The 12237-nt window shown below is 40.6% G+C and overlaps 1 protein-coding gene across 6 annotated transcripts in view; it reads right to left on the reverse strand.

Annotated features, from left to right (window-relative positions):
* SYNRG (synergin gamma) overlaps positions 1-12237 on the reverse strand; it is a 137937-nt gene that overhangs the window by 54705 nt on the left and 70995 nt on the right. For all 6 annotated transcript variants that reach the window (XM_075589510.1, XM_075589509.1, XM_075589508.1 and 3 more), the window contains one exon: positions 2872-3825. In XM_075589510.1, the coding sequence (XP_075445625.1) occupies positions 2872-3825 (954 nt within the window). The remainder of the gene's footprint in view (positions 1-2871; positions 3826-12237) is intronic.

Consider the following 12237-nt stretch of genomic DNA (forward strand, 5'->3'; position numbering starts at 1 on the left):
ATCTACAAAAAAAACATGTAAAAAAATGTTATGGAAAAGTTTCAATATTTAAATTATCCAATTGCTGTTCTTTGTTCAGCTTCATTCTTTCCCTCTTTAAAAGTATGGTCTCCTTAAGGTAAATTAATATATATAAATATATATATATATTTTTTTAAATACTGTATACCTTTACCCTGAAAATGTCTGTAAACATTGGCATAGCCAGGACAGGTCTTACTAGAGCAAGGACCAAAAAAAAAAAAAAAATCAAGCTGCTCAGTGTCTAAATACATTTTAAGGTGTAACTTTCCTGGGCATGGCAGTGATTGGTGCCCTCGATCTACCAATCAACGCCAAGTCCAAGAAAGGTGCATCACAAAATGATTTGCGGTAGCAGTACAACCCCTTTCTCCCCAGTGCAATTGGACACCATCCTCCTTAGGGCTGGGACCCGCTGCGCCCGGTGTGTGTGTGTATATGTGTATATGTGTGTGTGTGTGTGTGTGTGTGTGTGTGTGTGTGTGTATGTGTGTGTGTGTGTATGTGTGTGTGTGTGTATGTGTGTGTGTGTGTGTGTGTGTGTGTGTGTGTGTGTATGTATGTATGTGTGTGGGGGGGGTGGACGGCAGCACGATCAGATCCCGCCCCCTCCCTCCCTCTCCGGCTCCCTACAGACCGCATATTGCGGTCTGTGTCTGTCAGCGCCCCGCCTGTCTGCCGTGCGGGCGCGCTGACTGAGGGAGCGGGGCCTTAGCCTTATCCTGGTAAATGACTCCAATGCGTGGAGGGGATGGCAATAAAACTTGGTCAGTGACTTGAACTTGATAGCTGCCCAAACACTAGACAAGCCCTGGCTATGCCCTTTTTTGTAAACATTGTAATCTGAGTGGTTTTACTGCCCTCAACTCTGCCCTAAATCTGCTTTATGGGATGTCCTTATAGCTGATATTTAGACTGGGAGGAAAAATGTATAAATATGATTATCCAAACAAGCAAGATTAATAACTCACCCACCCCAATTCAGAGCGGAAGTGTAATTTAGCCAGGACTCACCCCGCCGCCACATCTGACCCGCCGCTGGAACCCCTGCTGCTTCCAAGGCAAGTTTTACTATGGTTTAGGGCAGGCGGTTAATTTAAGGGGTTTTACCGCTTAGGGCAGAGGGTTAATTTAAGGGTTTTTAGCGTTTATGGCAGGGGGTTAATTTAAGGGGTAAGGGCGGCTTAGGCACTTACTTTAGCGGCAAAGTGGCCATCGGCGGGGTGAGTTGCGGTGAAGCGCTGGTGGCCATTTGGTCACTACGAAACGGCCGCGACCAATGGCCAAGACCGAATTCAGAGTACCAAATGTAAATGAAACAATGGGAAATGTTCAGACTTTCAAAAATGTGTAAATATAAATATATATATATATTTTTAAAGAAATAAATTAAATTGCCTAGCTTAAACTAATTTGGTCTTATTCAGGAATGCCCTTACTTGCATGCTCTCCGAGTAATTTAGACTATTCTAGTGTGTAGAGCTAGGGATCTTCCCATGCTAGATGAATTGACATACTGTATAGAGCAGGGGTGGCCACCCCCAGTCCTCAAGGATCCCCAACAGGTCAGATTTTAAGGAAATCACTGCTTCAGCACAGGTAGCTGTCACTGACAGCCACCTGTGCTGAAGCAGGGATATCCTTAAAACCTGACCTGTTGGTGGCCCTTGAGGACTGGAGGTGGCCACCCCTGCTGTAGAGTAAGTCATGTAAAAAAGGAACACATCAGAACACTTGACGTATTAAAGAGGGTATAGGTACTCCTGGTAAGCAATAGTGTCTAACCAGGATATTTAAGACCCATTTCCAAAATTACCTACCATCGTTAAAAAACAGTCATAAATACTAGTTTACTAAAGGTTGCAACAATGTTTTATACCACACACAAGCAATCAGTGAGTTAAGCAGCTAAACCAAGGTTCTATCGTCCTAATATCTGAAGCTACATAACTAGAAAAAACACTCTGCTTATGTTCAGTGCACACGAATTAAGTGCTCTATTGTCATTTGTTTATTTTTCGCTCTTTCATATCCATGGTAACATCCCACTCCCTTTTAGATCTCTGCCCCATAACCAGCCACTGTTAATGGATTGCTCTTTGCTAATGCCTGAAGAAATTGTTTGCACTTACTTCCTGCAGACTCAGTTCTGCTAGTCATAATGCTGTTCTACTAATGACATTATTATCAAAAGGGCCATTTGTGCGCTCAATGTTTGTAGCTGGTGTCAGCTGTGGTGGTGCTTTCAAGCTTTTTTTAATAGTGTCAGTTATTAGCATCATGTCTGTAAAGTTACTGTTTCCACGTCAGAGAATTATGTATCGCTACTCTGTTGTTTTGATATCAAAACAGGTTAGGGAACAGCATACATGTACAAGATTATTTCATTCTGCTACACAAAGTTGGATAACAATGAAAAATACTGATTCCAAACTAAAAAAATAGTTTTTAAGTGGAGATAAATATGAATATCAAAATTCCCACAAGATAGTATTTTGACCAAAATATGTAAAAAGTACTTTTGTCTCTAATTTTTAACCAACTAGACAACGTCACTCAATTCTATCAACCTCAGTCACTAAATATTTTTTACTTAAACTAAAACAAATATTTACCCTTTCCTGCCACTTAGGTTAACAAAGAAGGAAATTAGTACAAGCAAAATAAATAAATGCTATGGAGATTGCATGAATAAATAAATAAGTTAATGTCTTTCACATGAATAATATGATTGTACAGTTGGAGAACCGGGGAATAGATCTATTATTTAAGCACACAATGTACGCGAGAAGGGGATCATTTCCTCAAACTGCTCACCTTCTTACCAGAGCAATCTAACCAATTCCTCACCTGCAGCAGGCGGATGCTGACCACTAACTGTTGCCAAATCCAGAGAGCTATCGGACATGACGTGCTTCAAATCCCCGCCCACATCTGCCAGTTTCATGTCAAACTGGATGGAAAGCGCATCTTCCGAATCTTCTTTCCCAACACTGCTGCCACCAATAGAAGGAAGGTCAAGGGACTTAACAGAAGCCGAGTCCTCTTTGGCCTGCTTGAAAGCTGCTACCTTATCCACAAGGGACTTCTCAGAGTTGCCCTCGGCTATTGTGAACTTATCGGCGTGGAAATCAGCAAAGTCGTCATCATTTTTCACACGGGGAGTGGCAGCATCTTTGAGTTCATCATAAACCAGGCCAGAGCTTTCCAGAGAGAGCTGCTTAAAGATGTCATATTTGCTGTGTGAACCTGAGTAAGTGGGCTGGGTGGTTTGAACTACATGAGTAGTAGAGGGTGGTGGGGCGGCTGTGCTGGGCTCTTGCTTGATTGCTTTAGATTTATCCTCAATAATTTGCTCTGAAGAGCTGTTGCCACTGTTAAAAGCCATGAAATCAGCAAAATCGTCCTGACCGCCTATGGATACATTGGCGGATGTTCCAAAAAGACTAAAATCTCCAAAATTATCAGAGAGTTTAGAATTTTTAATGGGTATGGCTGATGCAGGTACAGAAGATGACGAAAGCGGAGGTGCAGGGAACGATGAGGACTTAGATGAAGAAGAGGTGGTTGAAAAAGGAAAGGAACCACAGTCTGCAGTAGTCACTGAAGAGAAAAGAGCCAGATCAGCAACATTCAGTGAGGGTTTAAGCTGTGCTGGTGGTTTCTGTTGAAGAGGGAGAGTGGGAAAGGGCGCTGGGAAATGTGTCTCTTTTGCTGGAGGATCTAGTGGGGATATGCTGTCTGCGGTTTTGAAGTCTGTGAAACCATCGTCTGCTCCAGATTTGAAGTCTGCAAAACCATCTCCTGTTGAAGTGCAGAGAAAATAAACATAAAATAAGATTTTGCGCAAGATTTCAAGATAAATATTGTTACTCTGATTTGTGACTCTCAATCCCCCAAAATTCACAAAGAAACACTGGAAACCAGATCAATAATAAGTGTCACTATGATGATTACATTCTAAGAGGCTAATGTTATCTTGTGTAACATTTGCCGTTTGAAGAGAAATAGAGTGCTTCAGCTAATAAAGAAAACACTGGATTTTTTGCATTGAAAAGCGTGAACTACACACAGATGGGGAGTCACCACAAATGTAACTGTGCTTGCTTGAAGGCTTCTTTAGCAATAAATTGTTTAAAAACGTATTCACTGCCTTGGCTGTAACATGAAATCTAAAAAAACAAAATTACAGCTATAGTTATTAGCAATCTGGCGGGCAGCCATCTTGAGTTTTTTATGCTGTCTAATCCACCATGTGAATAAGGATATTTCACAGGTTAGTATGATTTCAAGGGCATAAGACTCATGGATTATCACAAAACTTCAACATTGCAGTAACATAACAGGCATCACAATCAAGGATGTCTTTATTTTAATTCTCAAGGAGAAAACAGGAACATCTCAAACATTTTCGATGTACTTCTGTATAGCTCTACTAGTACACAGTGATATGCTATAAAACTTGTGATCTTTGATACCTTTTAGTGTTTTGTCTGACTTTCATGCTTGTTTCTGTAAGGCTGCGCTTATAGTGCCGGTGACGGCGAAACAAAAGCATTGCTGCCGTCGCTTATAGTAAGCGTGACGCAGCGATGGATTGGTCGCGATCGCTAGAAGGCATCTCTATTTGATTTTCCAGCAACTGTCGCCTGACTGTCGCCGGCACTATAAGCGTAGCCTAAGTCACACCATTAGTTATGTTTTCCATGTTGCCATTTTAAACATAACAGTCATACAGTACATAATTTCTAAGGTAAATAGATATCACACTTCTTTTAAAGCTGCAGACCAAGCATGTGTTTAAAAAAATAAAATAAAATCAGCTCTGTACTTATGAGAAAAAACTTTTTTAAACCACTGTGAATTACATTTTTAATGCATTATAATGTAACAAGCATTTTTTGTTTCTATAGCAACCATTTACAAAGTCACATCCCCATCCTCTTCTGAAACAGGCGCTGGCACACCCTTTTTTGAGCCCTGCCCCCTCTTGCAGTGCACCAATTGTATCTGGTGACTGCCTGGTCACATGATCATCCCCACAGAACCTTGCATCTTTGGTCCTCTTCTGCTGCACTGACAGACATTTAGTGAAACCCCCAAGCTGAATCTTCGATCGATTGCAGGAGAACGGAACGATCGACAACTTGGCTAATTACTTATTGTGTGGGTTGTATTGATGCACATATTAAAAGGGGAAAGAAAGAAAATACAAAAATAAAAACGGCAGCTTGCCCTGCTGCTTTAAACACCGCCTCCTGTGCTTCTAAATGGTTATTTTTCACAGCTAGTCATAAATGGCATTACAGGAGATGATGGGCAGACAGCAGAGCGATGCAGAACACTGAAAAAGTCAGCACACAGAATCAGACTACAGGCATACCCCAGTTTAAGGACACTCACTTTAAGTATACTCGCGAGTAAGTACATCTAGCTCAATAGGCAAACGGCAGCTCACGCATGCGCCTGTCTGCACGTCCTGAACAGCAATACCGGCTCCCTACCTGTACCGAAGCGGTGTGCAAGCGGGGAGACTATAGAGCCTGTTACACATGCCTTATTTACATCAGTTATGCATGTATATGACGATTGCAGTACAGTATATGCATCGATATGTGGGAAAAAGGTAGTGCTTCACTTTAAGTACTTTTTCGCTTTACATACATGCTCCGGTCCCATTGCGTATGTTAATGCGGGGTATGCCTGTATAAGGTTTATTACGTGTCTTAACTTTGCTAATTAATGATTTTGCTATTATTTAAATATTATTATTTTAAACACATATAATTGCTACATTTCATGAAGACATTCAGATTAAAGGCAGGTTGCACACCAATGAAATAGCCCCTAAACTCCTGTCTAACAGGGATACAATAAGATTTTGGGGTAACGGGAGGACTGCTTTTCCTACCAGAAAGCTTTGTATAAGAATATCACCTCATCTCATTTTCTCTCTCTCGCTTCTCCATCTACCCTTGTTTCTGCAGAAACCTGCACTATATTAACCTACCAGCATTTGAGTCCACTTTATGCTCCTCTCTCTCCTCTCTGAGTTCTGACAACTGAGAGACCCTGACAACTTGGTCAGGAACTACAACTCTGCCTTATCCTCCTCTCTCGATCTACGTGCCCCGCTTTCTCCCTGCCATCCTCGCCCTTCTAATCCCAGACCCTGGCTAAATTCCCACACACGCATGCTGCGTTCTTCCACTCGTTCCTCTGAATGCATCTGGAGGAAATCTCACACTCACAGACTTCCTTCACTACAAATTTAGGCTGTTCTGTTTCAAATCTGCCCTCTCTCAAGCTAATCACACCTACTTTTCATCACTAATCAACACGCACAAATCTAACCCACGCTGACTCTTCTCGGTCTTTGACTCTACTCAAACCACCCTCAGCTGCCTCTTCTTTCTCCATCTCACCTCAGTACTTTGCTGACTATTTTAAGGAAAAGGTGGAATCCATATGTCAGAACATCCTCTCTGTTTCCTCCTCCCATCCTACACCGCTTCCTAACTCTCCTCCTGCCTGACTCTTTTTCCGCTGTCTCAGAGGAGGATGTGTCACTGCTGATCTCCTCCTCTCCCACTACCATTTGCCATCTTGACCCCATTCCCTCCCATCTCCTAAAACCTCTTGTTCCTACTATAACCCCTACACTCACACACATTCTTAACTCAAGCAGCAAGCTTGACCCTGCCTGTCTTACTAACTATCGACCTGTCTCCCTCCTGCCTTTTGCCTCTAAACTCCTTGAACGTCTTGTATTCTCTCGCTTGCTCCACTTTCGCAACACCCATTCTCTCATAGACCCTCAACAATCTGGCTTCCGCACTGCTCACTTGACTGAAACAGCCCTAACTAAAATAATTACCTCCATGCTGCCAAAGACAGAGGTCATTACACTCTGCTCATATTACTCGACCTCTCTGCAGCATTTGACATTGTGAACCACCCTTTTTTCATTCACATTCTCCATACTCTTGGTATGGTATTCGTAACAAAGCTCTATCCTGGATATCCTCTTTCCTCTCCCATCGTACTTTGAGTGTCTCTTCTGCTAACACGTCCTCCTCCTCTATCGATCTATCTGTGGAGGTACCCCAGGACTCTGTCCTGGGACCTCTTCTCTTTTCTCTGTACACACTTTCTCATACATGAAATTTATGTGGTGACCTGATCACATCTCTTGTGTTTAAATACCACCTCTATGCTGATGACACTCAAATTTACTTATTAACCCCTGACCTTATACATGCTATACAGACCAACATTTCTGAATGTCTCTCTTCAATATCATCCTGGATGGCCCTACTCCGACTTAAACTTAACATGGCAAAAACCTAGCTCCTCATACTTCCTCCAAAACCTGGCCCTATTACCTCCTTCCACATTACTGTTGGTATTACATCATTCACCCAGTAGCCCAAGCACGCTGCCTAGGGGTCACACTGGACTCCTCCCTCACATTCTCCTCACCCATTCAAAACGTTTCTAAAACTTGTCGCTTTTTCCTCTGCAAAATTACAAAGATACGCCCTTTCCTCTGTTGGTCGACTGCTAAAACTCTGACTCTCATTCTCTTCCGTCTCGATTACTGTAACCTCCTGCCGTCCAGCCTTTCACTTGTCTCCCCTACAATCTATCCTAAACGCTGCTGCCAGAATCACTCTATTGTTTCCTAAATCTGTCTCGGCATCTCCCCTGCTCAAATCACTCTCCTGGCTTCCTATCAAATCCCGCATCTCGCACTCAATTCTCCTCCTCACTTTTAAAGCTTCACACGCTCCTGTTCCTCCTTACATCTCAGCCCTAATTTCTCACTATGCACCATCCCGACTCTTGTGTTCTGCTCAAGGATGTTATCTCTCTATCCCATTTGTATCTAAAGCCCTCTCCCGCCTTAAACCTTTCTCACTGACTGCCCCACACCTCTGGAATGCCCTTCCCCTCAATACCCGACTAGCAGCCTCTCTAACCACCTTTAAAACTGACCTTAAGGCACTTGCTTAAAGAAGCATATGAGTAGCACCGTGAAAAATACAAGGCACGATACATAAAGCTTGACCCCCTGCAGACGCACTTACCTGAATGCCCTCTATCTATCTCTATACGTTCTTCCTACCTACCAATTAGATTGTAATCTCCTCGGAGCAGGAATTGCTCTTCCGAAATTTTACTTTTATGACTGAAGCACTTATTCCCATGATCTGTTATTTTTATTATTTGTTATTTATATGATTGTCACGTGTATTACTACTGTGAAGCGCTATGTACACTAATGGCGCTATATAAATAAAGACATAAACACCGCTTTTTGGCACCAAATTTGAAAATTAGAGTTGATTGTTAGCACTATATTAGGGGGTCCCTCAGGCAGCACACCATACTCCTTGATAAAGCACATCTGGTCTGAAACGCGTAGGAGGGTTTACACCTCCTTTTTTGTTATGCTGATGGGGCAAAAAATTAATTTTCACTTTTTATCACCTGTTTTCCCTTTTATTTGGGCAGTGCGCTGCTTGATGCTTTTTTGCATTTCTTTCTGCTGTATGGACCTCTATATGCGGCTGGACACGCCATCAAGGAATATTGTGTGGCTCTAGGAGTGGGTAAGTCATAAAGAAGACTTCTGGATTCATGACAATAATTACTACAATCTTTGGTGAGTTTGGATTTTCATCATATTATTGTCTCCAATGAGGTGCAGCGAGGTAAGACTATCATACACTCTGCTACCTTTTGGACACTAAGCAAGAAAAGTTGTTATTATTCACCTAGTAGTATACCCACTCCTTTCAAGATAAGCCACTATTCCATATGATATATTGAAGGAGAATTATTGAATGTATTTCTGGAACTGTTGGAGCACCCTCTACCCTATAGTCTAAACACAAAAAATAACTCAGATAGAGCTTGGGGGGGGGCGGGGGGGGGCGGTCAGCTCACTGAAGCCATCAAAGGCACCTGGCCCCGATGGTTTGACAAATTTGTATTATAAAAATGTTATAGGAATTCTGCGGCCTTGTCTGTTGGGATTTATTTAACGGTTTCCTTAGCGGAAAACAAATCCCCCCACAGATGACGAAGGCCAATATAGTGGTGATCCCTAGAGAGGTAAAGGACCCTTTATGTTGTGGCAGTTATAAGCCAATTTCACTGCTAAATACGGATTCGAAAAATTATAGTAAAATTCTGGCTAACAGATTGAATCCAATACTTCCTAGACTAAGGTAATCTAGTCTGAGAAAAAATGGAGCACAGCAGCAAGAGAGGAGCTACAATACTAAAGCTCTGTTAAAAACAATTTAATTAAAAAGTGACAACATGGCGTACATGCAGTAGATACACTAACGCGTTTCACGCCTAGCGCTTCGTCAGAAAGTATGTAATTCTTTTGAAAAAGTGGCTTAATATAGCTTATTCCCTCAACCGGAAGTTACATACTGTCGGGTGCCGCGCAGATAATAGTATCAGCGAGACCGACACCGGGGTAGAGAACTCTCCCTGCTGACTGCAGTGGCACCCTCCGGATGGAGGAACAAGTGCGCTTGAGATTATGCTGTTGCTGAGCAATAGCAAATGTGATGTGGACACACAATGAATTCTGTGCAACAGTTAAAAACAACAATAGACCTTACTATGGAAAACTCGTTGGAAGAACTCAGTCTGTCTATAAGAATCATTGTAAGCAATGGATCAAACAGGAGTCTTAAATAATGGATCTATGAAATACCTCACCCCCATAAATAATTGTAGGAGATAATATATAAACATAGATCCATATGTATTAATATAAAAATAATTATATTGTTTAAACATATATATGTAATGTGCTGTATATTGCTAATAAGGATATTGATGTAAATAAACTAATGTATGTGGATATATGTTTAATAGAATGAATAAAGCTTTTAGAGAACAAATTGATCTACAACTGTGTATAATCTATGTTAAAATATAACCTTACTCTTTGATCTATAAATAATAAATATATATAGAACACACCAAGGATTAAATATCATGAGTAATAAAGTTAAACAAATCCACATGCATAAAGCACCTTCCCAAATAGCATATACAGGATCCAGAGAAAACAGCAGAAAAACAGCTGAAGCTATGCATGCAGGATATATTATCCATGAACAAACAAACAAAATTCAAATTAGTCCATTTATAGGAATTATACATTTGGAACCAAAACAAATGCAGATCAAGGACTCGGCTATGACCTGCATTATAAGGAACACCCAATACATTGCATTAGAAAGCATACAGACCCCCTACAAAAATAAGAATAATTTGGCTTATCCCTATATGATAAATCTAGAGATGGAGTCACAGTATCTTGGGTACAGAGAAAGGAAGATAATGAATTAAACTAGGAAATGTTTTAATTCCCAGTCAGTATTCATACCCCCGGGTGTTATAGACCCGAGGGTATAAATCCAATACATCTGTCCGCAATTGAGAACTGCTTCTCTATTGCCCCCTCTAATATACTGTATGACTGAATATGCTCTAAAGCACTAAATGTAAAATGGCTAATAGAGTCCAGGGGGCAATTCGAGAAGTGTCTAGACTAGACTGGATATCTATTGTCTTTGTTCTTAATTGACCTCAAGTGCTCTGTAATCCTAGTTTTTAATGGCCTGATTGTTCTGCCAATGTACAGACTACCACATGCACATCTCAGGACGTAAACGACAAAACTTGTGTAACAAGTCATAAATGTTTGAAGTTTGTATCTATGTTTCGTATATTTACATTTCACTGATTTCAACTGTGTGGCATATTTGCAATTATTACAATTGCCACACTTGTAAAAGCGCTTTTGGGCCTTCTTGTGAAGATTTACACCCTCATTTGATTTAAAGAGACTGGGAGAGAGATGATGACCGATCATTTTGGCTTTACTAAACACAAATCTAGGGTTGGACCTTGTACATTTTATCAGATCCTTGTCTAGTCTCAAAATCTCCCAGTGTCTTTCCAAAATAGTTTTTATTTGATTCGCTTGTTTGCTATAAGCCGTTGTGAAAAAGTGGAGTATCATCAACACATTTTTTGTTCTGGTATCTTGCTTTGCGATTAGGTTCACTTTTGTTATTCACTTTTTTCAACAAGTCAGACCTGTTGGCCTGAAGTGCTTTTTTTTTTTTTAAACTTCGGCTTTTATAGAGATGGTCACACTTGCCGAGGATCAATTAATCAAGGGCATTTGATTAGCAGCACCTGTCTGCTACTTAGCATCTTAATTCCTATGGAAGCAGTAAGGGTGTACTTAGTTTTTCACATATAGCTTCTCCATTTTGGCTTTATTTTTGTTAAATCATGACACGGTGTAATATGTCATGTGTTGTTGTTCATCTGAGGTCGTATTTAACTAATTTTAAGACCAGCCAAGGAACAGATGATTGTTATTATGTCCTGATATGTAAAACCATAGAATTCAGAGAGGGTGTACTTTCTTTTTCACACAACTGGAATTCCTATAAATGGACCGATTTGAATTTCAACAACTGTTTGTTCATGGATAATATATCCTACATGCATCGCTTCAGCTGTTTTCTCTTGATCCTGTATATGCTATTTGGGAACGTGCTTTACGCACGTGGATTTGTTTAACTTTATAACTCATGATATTTAATCCTTGGTGTGTTATATATATTTATTATTTATAGATCAAAGAGTAAGGTTATATTTTAACAGATTATACACAGTTGTAGATCAATTTGTTTATTCTCTGTAAAAGCTTTATTCATTCCATTAAACATATATCCACCTACATTAGTTTATTTACATCAATATCCTTATTAGCAATATACAGTACATTACATAGATATGTTTATACAATATAATTGTTTTTATATTAATACATATGGATCTATGTTTATATAGTATATCCTACAATTATTTATGGGGGTGAGGTATTTCATAGATCCATTATTTAAGACTCCTGTTTGATCCATTGCTTACAATGATTCTCATAGACAGACTGAGTTCTTCCAACGAGTTTTCCATAGTACGGTCTGTTGTTTTTAACTGTTGCACAGAATTCATTATGTGTCCACATCACATTTGCTATTGCTCAGCAACAGCATAATCTCAAGCGCACTTGTTCCTCCATCCGGAGGGTGTCAGAGTTCTCTCCCCCGGTGTCGGTCTCGCTGATACTATTATCTGCGCGGCACCCGACAGTATGTAACTTCC

This window comes from Ascaphus truei, chromosome 3 (genome assembly GCF_040206685.1).
Source record: "Ascaphus truei isolate aAscTru1 chromosome 3, aAscTru1.hap1, whole genome shotgun sequence".
NCBI lineage: Eukaryota > Metazoa > Chordata > Amphibia > Anura > Ascaphidae > Ascaphus > Ascaphus truei.